At 40.5% G+C, this 19,204-nt stretch overlaps 1 protein-coding gene across 1 annotated transcript in view; it reads right to left on the bottom strand.

Moving 5' to 3' along the window:
* Nucleotides 1-5,650, bottom strand: part of HSPA4 (heat shock protein family A (Hsp70) member 4) — a 44,930-nt gene extending 39,280 nt beyond the window's left edge. The window contains exon 1 of the mRNA XM_008691617.2: nt 5,296-5,650. Within this exon, the coding sequence (XP_008689839.1) occupies nt 5,296-5,402 (107 nt within the window). The 5' untranslated portion in view covers nt 5,403-5,650. The remainder of the gene's footprint in view (nt 1-5,295) is intronic.
* Nucleotides 5,651-19,204: the final 13,554 nt, after the last annotated feature.

Here is a 19,204-nt window from a genome sequence, read left to right on the forward strand (position 1 = left end):
TTCTATTTACCACTGCTTTCTATCATTCATATTTCCACCTAGAATGGTTACATCTCTAGACAACAGGAATCTTTACCTTACATTTCCTGTCTATGCCACACAATTCCAAGTCAATGCTGCTAAAAACGGACACTTGCTACCTGACATTACTTTTCCTCCACTCCCAAATACAGGTTGGTATTACAGGAATTTAATTCAAACTAAGTTCAAGACTTCCCTGTTCTAATTGTTAAGGCCTAGAAATAATCATACTTTTAGGCCAGAGAGTAACACTACTCTCCCTTTCATGGGTAAGAGATACTACTGACCAAATATTTATGCACATTCTAATGGGATGTTATGCACAGCTGCAATCAACACAGATCCTTAAAAGGCACAGTTTCATGTTTATAGAAATGTGTAGAACTGCCCTCGGGATATTTAGAACAGCTGCTGCTCTAATTCTCTTTCTTAACCGATATAAGAAAATGAGTTTATCAGAGAACCCACAATAACGCTGAGACTGTCAAATAAAAGATTTAAGCAAAACTGGCATGGAAAAGATTATATCAGTCAGAGTATCCTCTGCTTACTGCCTTAGCCCTGAACTATAAAGTACCCCAAAAAACCGACATCAAACAGACCAAACTCCTCACACTTAATGATACAGTTCCTAAAGCACAGCAAATCCTCCAAGCAATAAGATTTGCATATTAAAAGCTATAAATTATGAACCCCTCAGGCAAACTAAAATAGTTTTCATTTTATTATCCCAACATATAGTCCATTAATGAGGAGGATTAATAAAAAAATACAAAAAGATAGTAACAGCAATACTAGAAAATAATTGGGCAATATTTACTGTGTCTGGCTTTATCCTAAACACTTTAGTTTTAGCTCATTATAATCTTCACAATGCCCAGTGAATCACTTATCTTCCTGTTATAAATTAACCCCTTAAATCTGTGTAAAGTATCCTGGCAACAGTACTTGAAGCACATAGAGCTGACCCTTGAACAATACAGGTTTGAGATGTGTAAGTCCACTTATGCTTATGATTTTTCAATACAATATAGTATAAATGTATTTCCTCTTATGATTTTAGCAACATTTTTTCTCTAGCTTACTTTAAAACACAATATAGAATACATATGCAAAATGTGTTAATCAACCGCTTACATTATCAGTAAGGCTTCTGGTCAACAGCAGGCTACTAGTGGTTCAGTTTTTTGGAGTCAAAGGTTTTTATACACAGGTTTTCAACTGCAAAGAAGTGAGCGCCCCTAACCCCCATATTGATATACAGGGTCAACTGTATATTCTTTGCCCTAGCAAATTCACAACTGGAACTCTATCCAACAGAAATAAAAATATTAAAAAGTAAACTTAAGTATAAAAGACTACTGTTCAATTATTTATAATTACAAAAGTTAGAAATAACCTGTGTGAAAAAAAAATGTTACAGCCATAATAAAGAACATTACATTTAAGAAGGTAGATTCATATTTACTGACTCTGAAATAAGTCTAAAATATATGTGAAAGAAAACTTATAAAATATAGTATGATCCTATTTGTTTAAACATACCTAACCCCCCACCATGCATATCTGTAGAACTCTGAGGAAAAGGTACACAAGGATACACAGCAAACAGCAAATAATGAGGACAAGAAACTTCAGCACTTTAGTTTTTACTGTTACAACAAACAGGTATCTTAAGTCAAGAAAACAATGTTTTAATTTAGGACACCCAATTAAGAACTTAATGAAAAAGTTCCTGTCGCTTAGTCTACCAATTTTGTGTAGAAGATTGTATTTTAGCTCTTAAATTATTCTAAGGCATTACTTTCATAACTGCTACAATTAGACATATGAAGGAAAATGGTGTAAGCAATTTGAACTTTAGTTAACAAATCAACTTTCCTTTGAATCCAAGACTCAAGCTCCTACTGCTGTACTTAGCTCTACAACATGTAAAAACATTTACTTCATAGGAATACTTTTCTAGCACAAGTTAGGTATCAGATGTTAATCTTCCAGTTAACCAGAAAGTACGTACTTTCAGTTTTCTCTCTCAAAGGCAGCTAGTAATAGACAATTTCATCTCTTCGAATTCCTAATACACTGTTTTATTAGGAACTAAGTCCATGAAAATAGTAATATAAACAATTCACAAAAAGAAATTATTTCCTAAGTAATTCATTTCTACCCTATATTCTTTTTGGAAAGTATTGCCCAATTCTTCAGTAATGTTTGGCACTCCATTAACATTTTCAGTCCAAAGCTTTAAGGTTGTACCCTTTCTACTGTAATAATCCCACTAAATATAAAAATAGGTTTCTCATCTTATTCCTGTGATCAAATTCGTCAACATGGATGCCCCCAATTTAAACCTCCAAAGTTGATCTCAAAGCCGCCCACACTTCCCTCCCATGCTACTACACTAGTAGAGAACAACGTCAACTCCCACATGGACTAAATACTGCCATAACCTAAGTAACACCCTGATTCTTCTCTTCCCCTTCTCAGATAAATCCATTCACCATGAAAAAAGCCAATCATATTTTTAAAATTTAAACTGGATCAACTACCACAGCGCCTAAGTAAAAATCCTTAACATGATTTACAAAGTCCTGCCTAATTCCTCTCCAGTCCACCTCACACCATTCTTGCAAGTGGCTCAGGAGTAGTTATGATCTTCTCAGTTAGCCAAGTGTGCCAAGCTCTTCTGAATGCCTCAGGTTTTCCTCACTTGCTGTTCCTTCTGCCTTAATCAGCTCTTCCTTAGACCCAACCACCACCTCCACGTAAATTTCTCCTCATCCTCCAGGTCTGAACTTAAATGGTACTTCTTTAAGAGCACCTTTCATCTCCATGGTACATCTAATTTAAATTAGTCCCCAGTCATCGTATTCTGTACTTTCCCATCTGGACTTTACCAGTTAGTAATAACATGTTTGTTTAGCATCTGGCTTTTTTTCTACTACCCATGTCCATAATGGCAGGATCTTTTTTATTTGTTCAGAGTACACCTCCGGTGCTTACCACAATGGCTGGCATATTGGAGGCACTCAGTAGCGGCTAAAATAAAGAAAGCCTGTATTTGGTGAAAAGTAAGGGTCTCTTCTGGACAAGAGTCAACCAGATTCTCAAAAACTGAATCCAAATAGTGTTACAGCCACAGTTTGAAATGAGGTACTTCCATCGCAGCTAACCCTCCAGAAACTGAATCTCATTTCCACTATGACACTAAAGCAAACCCACATCACAATCTCTGTATACCTGAAACAAAAATCCACTATTTTGTAACTACTATAAAAATCAAAATTTCCATTCCCATCTCCTACTTAGGGACTCTAAGAAAGAAATTTAAGCTAATCAAAATCATAGTTCAAAAATTACTTCGATGTATGGTATCCCTAGAAGTTTCTGGAAAATATAAAATATGGGAAAAACATAAAAAGAAAATCACTTAAAGTATTTAAACAGTACTGTCTTATCACAAGTACATATATCTGGTCACCCACCACCTAGTCACTGAGGCAAACTTAATTCCAATTTGAAAAGATTAATCTTTTTTTTTTTAATGGAATTCATGGTAAAACTGGTGCAGCTGCTGTTTGTCAAAAAAAAAAAAAAAACCCTGGAACATAACAGAAAGAAAAGACAGGAATACTGTTAGTTCCAATATCGGGAATCCTCTTCCCTTTGGATGTAAATTATGTTCAAATCTAGGCAGGAAAGGACCAAAAAGTTAAATGCCTGACTCAGTGCACCATCCTTTTTGATTTCTTGGGGAAGACTATCTTTACAAATGAAGAAAACTTGGATCTGGAGAGAAGGACAATATCATATGGAAAATTAATGCTTAAATACTCAAAAACAAACGTCAAAGCTTTAAAAAAAAAACAACTTAGTATGCACTACCTTCTCTGGAATTACAAATTAGAACATAAAACCCACTATTAAAAACTATAAGTATAGGAGTACGCTAATGAGTACAGGATTTCTTTTGGACTGAGAAAAATGTTTTTAAATTGATTGTGGGGCATAGTTGCAGTTCTGTACTACACTAAAAACAATCCAACTGTACCCTTTAAATGGGTTAACTGTACATTATGTGAATTAAATCTCAATAAAATAACCTAATTGAGAAAGGGACATCAAACCACGTTTTATGATCAGAGATGGATTTTCAAGGAAGCGCTTGGTCTAGGTCTAAAACAAGGGGCAGAAATTTTACAAGTGGAAGGGAAATGTTTTGAGTCTCTGGGCAGCAAAGATCACTGGAGGGAGCAATCCAGTTTGACTACCCAAGTGCGGGTAGGGTGACCAAAGTTAGGGGGGGAAATGGGCCTTGGAACAGAAGCCCTTTTAGAGCCACGTAGCACATAATAAGAGAACCTAGAAAATAATAAGCTTCTTAAAAGATTTTGCCCCAAAAAAGGATAATGGATTGAAAAGTACCTCTATAGTCAAAAAGCAGACTACCCAAGGAAAGACCTGAGTGAGTCATGATTTTTTAGAGCCGTGTCTATACTGGTCCCTTCACTTACTATAGGTTCTAGAAGTCAAAGTGAGCCCCTGAGTCATTCATTAACAATTGCGGCCAACACCCTGATTGGAATGTATTAACTGTGAAAGTGGAACGCTGTTAGGTGTGGACGCGCAGAGAATGAAACCAGAGAATGACCCAACACAGTTCGACATACTGAAACGATGTGAAAAACCAACGTGAACGCAAAGGTATCAAGAAGACACTGACTTATTAAGTACTTTTCTGGTAGCTGTGCCTTCCGTGAGGAGCCCGAGCTTCTCGTGCTCCGGCTCCCTCTCTTCCGGGTGCTGCCCCGCCCCCACTCACGTGGGATTCTGGCCGCTCCATCTTCACACCGCCGGCAAACGCCAAAACCCTGAACTGTTATTAGGCGCCTACTGTGTGCAAAGCTCTAAACTCTGTGGTAGGCTGAAGAAACGGCAGTATGCCCTGGGTCGGACTCTGCCTCCAAAAGAACTCGGTCCACTATACATCCCAGGCCTGCCTACCCATGCCCTCCGCTGGGACGGGTACCAGCTCAGAGCCTACACTCAACCGGCAGGCCCCCGGGAAAAGGCCTCACCCCTGGCGCAGACCCTTATGGCGAGTCGCGGCCACAAGCGACTTGACACACAGAGGGGGGTCCTTACCCACCGGGCCCTCGGTTCGAAACCGAGGTGACTCCCCGGCTCGCGTTCCCAAAGCTTTGAGGGTCGCAGACCAGAGCAAGCGCTACCTCCCCACCCCCTGTGCACGCGGCCGGACTGGCCCACACTCACGGCGTGCAGCGGTCGCTGTACTCATTAGCGATCGTCTCGATGCCGCCGGCGCGGGCCACAGCGACGTAGCAGCTCTGGAAGCCCAGGTCTATGCCCACCACCGACATGGCGCCGGCTACAGTTCGGGCTCGAGCCCAGGTCCGGCCGGCGAAACAGGACACGGACCCCGGTGGGGCTGGCGCGCGGAGTGCGGGCCGCGTGTGCCGGGGGGCCGGGGCTAGCGGGGGACGTGAAGGAGTCCTCGCGGGCGCCTAAGTCCCTGGGAAGGGAGCGGCAGCGGAGAGCGCTGCTCAGGCCGGCTCCGGCTCAGCGGCCGCAGAGGAGGCGCCGGTAGCGGGGGCGGAGAAGATCTCGAAAGATCTCGTCGCGACGAGAGTAAAGCTGTAGCGCGAGAACTGCAAAGGAAAGGAATGTTCTCGCGAGACCCCGGCTCAGACGCTTCTCCTCCTGAGGTTCCGCCCCCAATTACGACAAGCGTACGTCACGTCCAGGCAAGAGAACCTCGGAAGGGACTCAGCGGCTGAGAGGTGGTTGGGAGGTCAACTGAGCCTGCGCACGGAACCCGCCGCAGCGACTCCCCAAGACGGCAAAAAGCAGTGGGGCGCCTCCCCTTCCAAAAGAAAGTAGGAGGGCCGGCTTGAGGCAAAATACCGAAAAGGCGCCGTTGGCCCACTTCCGCCGTTTTTCTTTATCAAAGAAACTTCCGGTGATGGGACCTCTTGCGCCCCACTTTGTGTTGCGCTCCCAAAATGGAAGCGCAAGCTAATCTTCAAAGTCCAGAGAGCCCTCCCTTCTGGTCCCTACGGGGTAGGTCCGCCGGTAGAGGACAAGGCCGCTCTTGGAATGTGGCCCTGAGGAGGGCCTCAGGTAGGGGCTCTGACGAAGTCCAAGACAGCGCCCTCTCCGGCGGAGGGCAGGAATCTTCTCAGTCCCACCGCCGTGGTTTTTTTCACTCAGCCTTGCCTCACCGTTCTCTAAGCCGCACGCGTCCTTAGAGCCCACGGAGGGGCCAACATGACTTAAACCTTGAAATCCCCAACACGTTCCAAGCACCTGTCCTGAGCTGAATGTAACTGGCCAGTAAGTGACAGGATTACTCGAGGCTAGTGAATCTTAAACTTCAGGGCCCCTCACGTCCAGAGTGTTCCAGGAGCAAACTGGAAGCCAGCTTGCCATCGGAAAGCAACTCTATGCAATAAGAATTTCTGATAAATTGATTGAAGAGGTCTCAGTGGGGGAATCTGGATCTCCCAAGTCTCCAGTAATGTGTCGTGGGTTTTTTTTTGTCCTACATACTTATTTTGTGGCTTGTTTTAAGTGTATAAGTGTATAAGCCTCAAACCCCCCAAAACCTGAATCCCCCCCCCCCGTCACGAGGATAGCTTAAAAAGTTAAAAGAATCCCAGTACAAGGTGGCAAGTGTTATGCACGAAATGGGGAAGACTAGAAAGAATTTCCAGAAAAGCAAAAGTCTGCTTTCAGGTTGTGGGGGGAAAAAAAAAAAAACAATAGAGAGCTAGTCTGAGTTGCTGAGAACTAAAAGAATTTCTGTATTGCTGGAATGTAGACTGAGTTAAAGATCTCTATCTCAAGGCTAGAACAATTGGATCATTTAATGAATGAGCCAAGAAGAAAGTGCATTTTCTCAAATCTGCATTTCCCCCACACACAGACACCTCAGTCTCCTGGAGCAATGCCCAAAGGCCAGATTGTTTGCCTTTACACTTGCAAATTATCACACAGATCTTACATTTTGGCTAAACCAAACCTACTTTATCTTCAAAACCAAGTACTGAGTGCTACCTAGGGTAGGAGATTGAGGGAGGGAGGTAATAGGAGTAGAGGCCGCAGGAAAAGGCCTTTTAACAAAGAAAACGGGGTGAACAGATACTCTACACCCCTGTTCATAGCATTATTGACAATAGCAAAAAGGTGAAAACAACCCAAATAATCACTGATGCATGAATGGATTTTTAACATCGTATATACATGTAATGCAGTATTATTCAGCCTTAAAAAGGAACAAAACTCTTAACACATGTTACAACATGGATGAACTTTAAAAACATTATGCCAAGTGAAAGAAGTCAGACAGGAAATGACAAATTTTTAATTTATGTGAGGAAACTTTAGAGGACACTCTTAGCAACCAACTTGAACTGTGGAAACCTGAGTAAGATAGAAGGGCCTGCAGTGACCACCAACCCTCTGGCTGATACAAATAGGCCCATTAGGTGACCCACCTCAAAATAGCCATAAGCCCTAGCTGACCAATGAATTACTTACACCCAGACACAGGTACCAAAAAAGGAAAATTCTGTGTGTTTCCATAATCTCTCACCTTCTCTCTTTAACTACAGCCCCCCAGCACTGCCTTGGAGCAGACAGTCTCTGTTTTGCTGTCCTGCCTACCGCTTAGTTGTGGTGTTTTCAATAAATTTCTATCTCCCTTGTTCTGCCTTGGGTGAATTCTTTCACCACCGGCCTCCAGCTGATAGGGTTGCCCCACATTTGGTGGGCCCCATCCAATTGGGAGAGGCACAGAAATCAGAATAGGCAAATTCGTAGAGACAAAATAAAATAGTGGTTAGCAAGGGCTTGAGATAAGGGGAATAAAGAGTTACTGTTTAATGGGCACCAAGTTTCAGTTTAGGATGATGAAAAAGTTCTGGAGATGGGTAGTACTGGTGATCACACAACAGTACAAATGTATTTAATGCCACTGATTTGTATACTTTAAGATGGTTAAAATAATAAATTTTATGTTATGTGTTTTACCACAATAAAAAAGTTAAAAAAAAAAAAAAGATTGACCTTGACCACCTTCTGTCTTATATTTGTCTCCTACCTAGGAGGATATCAATGACACCAAGAACAGTATTGGCCTTTGTGATGACAGAGAGTCCTGTGTCTGTCTGCTCTGCATTATAAACACTGGACAAACAGAGGCCAGGCTGCCATAGGCTGAAGTGACTTAACCTAAATTATCACTAGATCTGTGGGCCCCTGGGTGGCTCAGTCGGTTAAGAGTCTGACTTTGGCTCAGGTCATGATCTAGGGGTTGTAGGATAGAGCCCCACGTTGGGCTCCCCACTCAGCAGCAAGTCTGCCTGTCTCTCTCCCTCTCCCTCTGCCACTCCCCTCACTTGTGCTCTCTTTCTCTTGCTCAAATAGATAAATAAAGAATCTTTAAAAATAAAATATCACTAGGTCTGGGTTATGGACTCTGTCTCTGCCTTCCTTCTAGAATGTGGGAGACCTCCCCAGCCTTTAACTGAACTGGAAAAAAGTACAACCATATCTTTTTGTGTTCCACCATCATACCTCACTGAGCTACCTTATTTGCCTTGGCTCTGTTTTCAGTTTAAAATACCATTGGCCCTATCAATCTTTTTAATGATTTGTCCTTCTCAAAATAAAACATAGCATCAGTCACAGAGAGTACTCATCCTGCTATAAATAGTTTCCTGGATCATCAAACTTATAGCTCAAGAGGCTATTCTGGGATATTTAAGTAAATGAAGTCAGAAAAAGTTATTTAAGAATTCTGAAGAATCTAAAGTGACAAGTTTCCAAGAATCACAATTGTGAAGCATTGAAGTTGCCAGAACATTTCATGTTGAAGGCATCGTGGTTGCAGCACAACTTCCTTTGATTCAGCAGAGCATCTTGAGAATTTTAGAAGGAGGAAGCTGTTGCATGCCTTCCTCTGGTACAATGATTAAATTTAGTTCTAAGCAATCAGGAAGATGTTTGTTTTTAATATACAGTGTTAACAGACTGCCCACCATGAAACAAAAGTTTTTTGGTTGGGAATTCATTACCTTCCCTGCCAAGTGCCCAATGGAATCCTGCCCTACACTCTGGAGCAGCTTCTGCAATTCTTTGCTTCAGGAGGAAGGTACAACCTCTGATAACGGTATTTTTGGGCCTCTCTGGTATCACATTGAGTGGACTAAGTGCCCTTAACCCTGCCAGCATTTCTTAAACTCTAAAATTCTAGTAACTGAATAATAATGGTAACTACCTCATCTCTAGATCCTACAGCATGTGCCAGACATTGTGCTGAGTGCTTTGGATGTCATAATTCAATTAATCTTCAGAACAAACCCATTAGGTAGATATTATTTTCCAATTTTATAGATGAGAAAACAGACGTGCTGAGGTTAAGGAACTGGTTCAAGGTCACACAGCTTTTAAAACTCCTGACTTTGACATTGGTCTCCTACAACTATACCACTCTTTTCTTTAAGTTCATGTTCTTTGTAAAGGGTCACTAAAAAGAATATGGAAACACAAAAGAGTAACAGGAATTTAAAAAAAAAAAAAAAGAATAAGAGGAATAATTCAACCAGTCATTCACTGTTGACATTTTGGAATACATTTCTCCCTTTCGCTAGTTTTGTTACATACAATCTTCGAATTGGGTTATGCCTTTTTAACATCAGGTTAAGTCAACCTTTCCCAAACTGTGTTCAATGGGACAGTGTTCCATGAGATAATAGATTCATATTGCCATTTTATAGACACTGATAAGTCCCATAGAAATTTTGTTTAATCATAAAAGTATAAACATAAGAAATACTGTTTAAGGAATAGGAGAGCACAATTCAGTCTCCTTTTTTTCCTCAAGTATTTTTCTAATCCTAATACTCTTTTGATATAAAAACTATCATTACAAATTACTTGTAAGTCCAAATTGGCTGAAATTTTAGGGTCCTTCCTCACTCTATCAAACTGCTTACATAGTAGCACCATGATCTCATTCTGAAGTCCTTCCCAAAATCCCCACTTTTTTGCCCTTATTTGGTTTGATTACAGTTATTTTATGTCTTGCAGTGCCATCATCAATCCCAGTCCTTTCCCTCTTTATAATCTTAAAATGCTGGATGAACTTTGCACAGATTTCTCAAGGCCACACAAGCTGATATGATCATGAAAATTTAACACCTTTATCTAAATCCTTTAATCAACAATAATTTTCCTGGCCTGACTTACAACCTCCTTACCCGTTGGCTCAAGCCTCTCCTCAACGAGCCACAGACTCAATTCAGTTTTCTCCCACTTCTAGTAGCCGACATTCCAGCTCCACTCCAATGTCCTACCTGTGAAATTGGTCTGCTGAGAGCACAAACGTGACTCTGACCTGCTCAGTCCAACTCTGTTGGGGTTGGTCCTGTTCCTGAGCATTAGGAGACCTCCAGGCAGATATTTTGCCATAGGAACTGCTGCCATCTCATTTCTACAAATTATGGAATTTTCTTTACAAGAGCTTTCATTTTAACTATCAAATTCATCAGGACTCAGTGTATCCTACGCTGGTTGGTTTCCCTTCAGCTGAATACAACTCATTTCTCATGACAGAATGTTCTTTGCTTCTTGCTCTAAGACTCAAAGAAAATGATTTTTAAAGGCCCTGGGCCTCTGATAATAATTTACTCTGCATGTTTCCTGATTAAAGAGGAATCTGGAGCTTGGAGTGTGAATATTTGTAATTTGATTAAGAATCAGTGTTACTCTGAACAGTGTTTCTATGAACAAGCTCATGTGGCATCCTGCCCATACATTGCTTCATAACCAGAGGGGCACCATTTATTTTCGTGTTGACATGTAGTTAATGTTCAAATGCAATGTGAGTTCAAAATCTAAATATATCACAGATGATTACAGTTTGCAACTAAATGCCAGCAGTGTAAGCCCTAACTCAGAGGAGAGTGACTAACATGTTTTCCTGGCAATGGCACAGGAATCCATCCTATGGTCAAAGGCAGCAGCAACAAGCTAAAACAAGAGTGGAGATGATCTGAGCTCACTAGAAGTATCAGAGTTTCTTCTCCAGAGAAGACAAAGACAAGCCTGGGAAAGGTGACCAGAAGTTTCCATAATGGAGATAGTATGAAACAAAAAGCATGTTAAGAACTTAGAGTATTCTTGAAAAGCTTTGAAAGAATAAGGTACTCAGCAGAGAACAGAAATGTGGTTAATAAGTCATTCTTCAAAACAGGATGACCAGCCCCTACTATTTAGTCTATTAAATATGGATATATTTTGTGACATTTCCACTAAAGGCAAGAGTTGACTTGTAAAGAAAGAGCAGTAGCTTAGGGCTTCTTCCCTAAAAGCGAAATGTCCTTCCTAAGTCGGGGGAGCACAGTGACAACCTAGCATCTCTATGTAAATGAACAGGAAGTATAACCACGTGATGGAGAGGAAGTTCATGAATGGCTCCTCTACCCCCCACCTTCCACCTTGGCAGACGGACTTCCACCCACGCCTGTGTACACACGTGTACACACACACACACACGAGCGCGCACACACACACACACACACACACACAATTCAGCATTTACTTTGATTGCCTAGGTAAGTGTCTTTCCCTAAAATTTTCTAAAGCATGCAACACATTTTCACTGCAATATTTGAGAGTTGCTGCTACTTGTGAAGGAGGGCTAGCCACTTGCCCCTCCTCTGTGAGGAGTTCTCTTCACTGAAGGTGTGGTTGCTGGTAGCAGAACCATCCTGTCAAAACTGCAAGAGAGAACACAACATAATGAAGCAGTAATAACAACTGTGATACTCGTACCAGAAAAGACAAAGACAAACAGAAATAAAAGTCCAGAAAAAAACCCAAGTATGAGAATTTAGCATATGATACATGGCATTTCAAACGAGTTATGGAGAAGGCGATTTGCAGACATTAGCTAACGGTCTGGGAAAAAATTTTAGATCCCTACCTCAAACCACATACAAGAACATATTCCTGGTAAGTCAAATATTTAAAGGTTTGTAAGTTGAATTTCAAAAATAACACCATTACCAGAAAAAAAGGTGATTATACACATATACATAGGTACCTATGCAAACACAGACATACAGTGAACTTTCATAAGCATAACGCCAAAAGACAAAAACAGTAAAAGAAAAGATAGAAAAGAGAATGCAAAAAAGACCACAAACAAAATTAAGGGCAATAAATACAAAATTAAGAAAGTTACCCAAAATTTAGAGATAAGGCAAAAAGAATACTGCTTGCTCTTTCAATATCATATCAAAACATTGTTTAATGAGCCTACCTAAGGGAACTATGATTCTCTAGGAAAAATGTAACTTTGCTCAACTTGCCATTTTCTGTTGATTAGGGCCCAGACTGTAAAATTAGACATTAACTTTACAGAAGATTGATAAAGTACAAACGGTGTTTGTATGGGAGAGATGCATATGATTTCTGTCTGGTGGAAAAGATATTTTCAAAGACTGTGCTTTTATTGCCTGGTACAATAATAACAAGTTTTGTATTTAATTTAGCACTCTGACTTCAACATTCTTTCCTTCACTTCGGCCTCTTGAGTTCTTCAAGGAATCAGCTTTAAGATCCTGCTCTCATTAATGAGAAGTCCTCTCATTAATGAGTCACATAAATCAGTGACACGTGTGTGTGTTTTTAAATCATACTTTGTCCAGAAAGTTAACCACAGAATTGCCCTATGATCCAGCAATTCTACTCCTACTTATACACATAAAGGAATTAAAAGCAAGAAGTCAAACAGATACTTGCACAGCAATCTTTATAGCAGTATTATTCCAACAGCCCAAAAGTGGAAACAAGCCAAGTATCCTTCAACAGGTGAATGGAGAAACAAAATATAGGATACACATACAATGGAATATTATTCAGCTATAAAACAGGAATAAAATGCTGATACATGCTACAACATGAAGAAACCTTGAAAATTATATGCTAAGTGAAATAAGCCAGACACAAAAGGACAAATATTGTCTGATTCCACATATATGGGGTACCTAAAATAAGCAAATTCACAAAACATAAACTGGAGACAACCAAGGGCTGTGGGGAGGAACAAACCCAGAATTACTCTTTAATGGGTACAGAGTTTCTGTTTGGGATGGTGAGTAAGCTCTGGAAATCATTAGTGGTGATAGTTGCACATTATGAATACACTTAATGCCATGCCATTGTACACTTAAAAATGGTTAAAATGGTAAATTTTATGTTATGTATATTTTATCGCAATAAAAAAATTTATTCTTTGACAACTCTGGGAAGAAATATCCTTTTTTTTTTTAAGAAATATTCTTAATATATACGACATCAAAGAGGCAATATTCTTGATCTATACATAGTTGTCATATGTCAATGAGAAAAAAATAGACCAAAGATTAGAAGACAAAATTCACTAAAGAATAAATGCAAATGACAAACACATAACACTCAACCTCACTTGGAATTTTTAAAGAGTTAATTAAAACAATAATGTAATCCCATTTTCCCAAACCATATTGGAAAAAAATTACATTAGAAAGTACTGGCAAAATATGAGAAATTATGCCTGGTTCAGACTTCCCAGAGAGCGTTTTGGAAAGTGTGTATACTCTGTGACAATAGTTGTACTTCAAAACATATACACTTAAGAAATGATAGGCAAGCATGCCTCCCATGGGTATACAAGAGAGGGAGGATAGTAGACTGTTTAAGGTTCTGTAGCCCTACAACCTGGGCTTGAATACCAGCTACACCATAATTACTGGAGTGCCTTTAGGCAAGTGCCTTAATAGTCTCTAAGCCTCAGTTTCCTCACCTGAAAAATGGAGGAAATAACAGGACCTACCTCATAGGGTTGATGTGATAATTAAATAAGACACTTAATATAAAATGTGCACTGTCTGACACATAGTGAGTTACCAAGAATTGTTACAGTGGTGCCTGCCTGGCTCAGTCAGAAGAGTACAGCGACTCTTGATCTCAGAGTTTAAGTTTGAGCCCCACGTTGGCTGCAGAGCATATACTGACTGCCCTCAGTTTAGAATGTACGTGCTTCACGCCCAACCCTACACAGAGCTGAATACTTGAGACATTTAGTTCTTTTCCTTTTTTTAAGATTTTATATTTTTAAGTAATCTCCACACCCAATGTGGGACTCAACCCCAAAACCAAGAGTCACGCTCCACTGACTGAGCCAGCCAGGTGCCCTACAGTGCCCTTCAGTTGAATATAAAAGTCCCAGGTAAAAGATTTTAATTGGTGCAACTTGGATCAGCCAAGCTAGTTCAGTTAAGTATAACTGGGAATAGTGGGTCATCAATAATGATGCCCAGTCTCCGAGGACTATCATCGTGAGCTAGAAAGACACCCAAAAGAGGTCTCACCGTGTTGATGTAGTGAAAGAAAATATTGTGCCCCAGAATACTAGAAAACTGAAGAATCCACATAGGCTTGAGTAGGCTTTGAAATAAATATTATATTGGGGGAGAATTTACTATTATACTGGGGGATTTACTCTTTACTATTTACATTTACTATTCCTCACTTTCTGGAGAGTTTTACAAGGTGATGTGTAGGGACTGTGGACAGAGGGGCCTTGATCTGAGATGAAGGAAGGGAGGTCAGTAATTGCCAGAAAGAGAGAGACAGAGTGATCACTTCATCTACAACGTGACTACCTTCCACTGAAGCCCATAAATCTTTCATGAGGTGCTTGGTGTGATGGAATTTCTGGAAGGTACCTGCAAGGGGGATGCAGGTTCATATATCCAGGTATGACCTGGGGAAGGAACAGAGACACAGAAGCTGAAGAGGCATCAAACCATCCAATATAGAGAGTAAGCCATGAATTACCCCAGAGCCTGAATATTGGAGCCAAGTTTATTGAATTCTCTTAGGGTGCTGGAGCCCTCAGAAACCACAAAGGAAAAGGAAATCACAAAGATTTCACGAATAGCAGCTCGATTAAATCACTTGTGACTAAATTAAGTCCAACTAACTATAAAGTGGAATCCTGATCCTTCACGGGATGGGATTTCTCTGTTTTCCTATCTGCAAATGGGCTGATGAAATGGAAAGGTGAAGCATTTCAAAACCCTTTAGTGTTCTTTAGACTCTAGGACTTCCAGTCTATATTTGTTTCTTTGGGCACCAGCTGGTCCAAGGAGTCAAATTTCCCTGGGGCGTTGTTATAGGGGTGCTGTTTTCTCCTCATACTAATTCATAAACTATGAGGCCTTAAAGCTCTTAGGTGGTGGAAGCAGAAATATCTGTGATTTCCAAATCACCGTAAGCCCAATTTGGCCTTGAAGTAGAATGGGAAAATGGCAAGTACCTTGAAAAAAATTGTAAAACCAGAATGAGTAGCTTGAAATATTACTAAAGGCTCTTAATATTTGTGGTTTCCGTTTTACAGCATTGATTGGAAAGAGGGAGGGGCAATTTTTCTGAGGATGGACACATCCTCAGACTGTTTCAAGTTCTAGAAAAGGGATTCATGGTAATTTACCAGTACTATTACTACAGTACCACTATTTAATTTTGAACAAAGGTTTGTGTCTTCTTTGGCTTTAAGGAAAAATTCTCACATTTAGCTCCCTGGGAATTAAACTGTGACTATTTGCCCACTGTAGAACCATTTTCTTTGTCTCCCCACTACCCCTTATCTTCACTACTCTGACCCAGGCTGAATCACTCAAAGAACTTCCTCCCACTGGGCCACAAAGATTGAACCAGAGATAGGCAGGTGAACATGGGACCAAACACATGACACTGTTTCAAAAATGTGTCTCTTGCAGCTGCTGGGGAACTTTCTCCCTTCTCCTTTGTGACAATGTTGAACTCTACCTAAGCCCTGTGTTCCTAGAAAACTTAAAAGGTTAAGAAATACCCCTGACCTCTTCATGTTCCAACTTTACTACAAAGAACCACTCTTCCTCATGTGACTTAGATAAGTCCCACAGATGACCCCCTTGTTTACCTATGATAAGGACGCACCAAAACTCTCCAAATTCCCATTCACAATGCCTCATAACTGATTCTGTGAATTGTCTGTCCCGCTGAAACTAGCTAGACACAAACATCTCCTGTTCAGCTCGCTGACTGAGACCCCTTGATTACAAAAACAATTGCAACAATAAAATCTCCCTACCTGGAACTTATCTACTCCTCCCTAGAAAAGTCTCCAGACAAACTACCCTGCCAAGGTAATGATCTTCAGATCCAGGATGCTCTCCCTATTGTAATACCCTAAATAAAACCAGTTTGCTTATTGTTTGCTTTTTGTCTTTGACAGGTTGTGTAATTGTAAAGATAGGTTCCCAAGGTTCTAGTGGCGATGTTCCCAGCCACAGGGAGGGGTCTGAGGGAATGAGGCTATTACTGAGATGAAAATAGAGACTAGCTTGTCTCGTAAAAGGCATCCTATCCCTGGTTCTGGGCCTAGGTGCCTAGAACTGCCCTCCTTTGGCATCTACTACTTTCTATCCCGTAAGTCCCATTTTTTGTTTGTTTTTGTTTTAAAGATTTTATCCATTTGTTAGAGAGAGAAAGGACACCGCACAAGCAGGGGAAGCAGCAGACTTGAGGGAGATGGAGAAGCAGGCTCCCCGCTGAGCAAGGAGCCCAATGTGGGCCTCAATCCCAGGACCCTGAGATCGTGACCTGGACTGAAGGCAGACCCTTAACCAACTGAGCCACCCAGGCGTCCCTTAGGTCCCGTTTTTTACAATGGTTACTTTGATTCTGATTTCTGTCACCTGCAACCTGAATAGCCCTGACTAATAAATCCACCATATTCAAAATTTACCTTGCAAGTGCAGGAAGTATATTCATATAAAAATACTGGGGATTAAAAAATACTGGGGATTAAAATTCACTTTGAGGATTTATCAATGACAGAAAGCCCTTCGCATGAATGTTAACTAGACCTATTGTGGTGTTCTTTTTGCAATACATATCTTCCTCAACTTATCATGGGGTTACGTCCCATAACGTTACATCCCAATAAATCCATTATAAGTTAACAATATTATACGTCAAAAATGCATTCAATACACCTATCCTACGGAACATCATGCCTTAGCCTAGCAGACCTGAAATGTGCTCAGAATACTTACATTAGCTAATAGTTGGGAAAGTCATCTAACATAAAGCCTCTTTTATAATAAAGCATTGAATGTCTCATATAATTTATTGAATACCGCACTCGAAGTGAAAAACAATGGCTCTATGGGTAGGAACTTACAACCCTAAGTCTGTCAGTTACCTTCATGGTCATGTGGCTGACCAGGAGCTACGGCTCACTGCCATTGCCCAGCATCGAGAGAGAATATCACACTGCACATCTGGGAAAAGGTCAAAATTCAAACTCCGAAGTACAGTTTCTATGGAATCCATACCTCTTTCACACTATTGTAAAATTGAAAAATTATAAGTCAAACCATAGTAAAGCTGGAGACCATCTGTACATACAAATATGGAATCATTATGTTGACACCTGAAGAAATGTTATAACTCAATTATACTCCCTCACTTAAAAAAGCCCTTCATGACATCCCCTTTTTTTTTTTAAGATTTATTTATTTGACAGAGAGAGACAGCGAGAGAGGAAACACAAGCAAGGGGAGTGGGAGAGGGAGAAGCAGGCTTCCCGCCAAGCAGGGAGCCCAATGTGGGGCTCGATACCAAGACCCTGGGATCATGACCTGAGCTGAAGGCAGCCGCTTAACGGCTGAGCCACCCAGGCGTCCCCATGACATCCATTTTTAAATGGCTTCATGAAACTTCACTGAAGAAATGGAAAAGAAACAGAATAGTTAGTATTTTTTAAATGCAGAGAGAGAGCATGAATGTCACAAAAATTATCCTCGTCTAACATGTGATGAATGGAAAGCCGTATTACCTAAAATGGACAAGATTTATAGATGCTAGTAATACTTGGAAATTTGAAGCAAATCCTAACAATCTCCAAAGTTAATTCACACTTTACCAAATTCTTAAAAGACTGATAAAGACTAGATGGTGCACGAAGGAAATCTGTATAGCAAACTACTGATAGCAAGTACAAGAAAAGGATCCTTCGACAACTCCACAGCCTACCTTGGACCTAAACTGCTGCTATACGAAATGTTTCTCACAAAAAGGCAAACTTCTCAATATTAAAGAAGGGCTCTTAGGGGCGCCTGGGTGGCACAGTCAGTTAAGTGTCCAACTCTTGCTTTCAGCTCAAGCGGTCATCTCAGGGTCCTGGGATTGAGCCCTGTGACGGGCGCCATGCTCAGCCCAGAGTCTGCCTGAGATTCTCTCTCTCCCTGTCCCCCTGCTCCTCCCCACCGCTCTCTCTTCCTCTCTCTCTCTCTCTAAAATAAAGAAATCTTTTTTAAAAAAGAAGAAAGAAGGGCTCTTAGACTGTGTTGTTGTTTTTGTGGAGAAAGGCTATCATGTCATTCTTATTCATAAAACAAAGTATAATTACTATTTTATTTCTGCTTTACACACCACATAAACTGAATCTTGATATGGTATTTTTCTGATTAGCACTCCAATGAAAAATGAATTAGAGGAATTTATTTTAAAGTACTTTGGAAAGTTTGGTTTCTTTCACTAGCAGCACTGATAACTTGAAAAGGCCTTTTTCAGTTTTATTGATCACAGAGAAAAGCATTTAATTCTAAAATATTACTTGCTTCACGTTTTCTAAAACTTAAGATATACATTCAAAGACATTTATAAATTTTTACAATTTATAATAAATTATTTACAAATGTTCCATATACCTAAGGACCTATAGGTAAGTTGTGTGTTTTCCTATATTTTTTTGCATTCACCAAAAGTAAAACTTTTTAAAAGTAGAACACTTAAGAAATAATTTTGTCTAGGGGCACCTGGGTGGCTCAGTGAGTTAAGTGTCTGCCTTCAGCTCAGGTCATGATCCCAGCGTCCTGGGATCAAGCCCCGCATTGGGCTCCCTACTCAGCGGGTAGCCTGTTTCTCCCTCTCCCACTCCCCCTGCTTGTGTGCCCTCTCTCACTGTCTCTCTCTCTGTCAAATAAATAAATAAAATCTTAAAAAAAATATTCTTCAGGGAAAGTGACACTTTTTAAAGATGCTAATGATAGCTGTAAGG

The sequence above is a fragment of the Ursus maritimus genome, unplaced genomic scaffold (genome assembly GCF_017311325.1).
Source record: "Ursus maritimus isolate PB19 unplaced genomic scaffold, ASM1731132v1 scaffold_5, whole genome shotgun sequence".
NCBI lineage: Eukaryota > Metazoa > Chordata > Mammalia > Carnivora > Ursidae > Ursus > Ursus maritimus.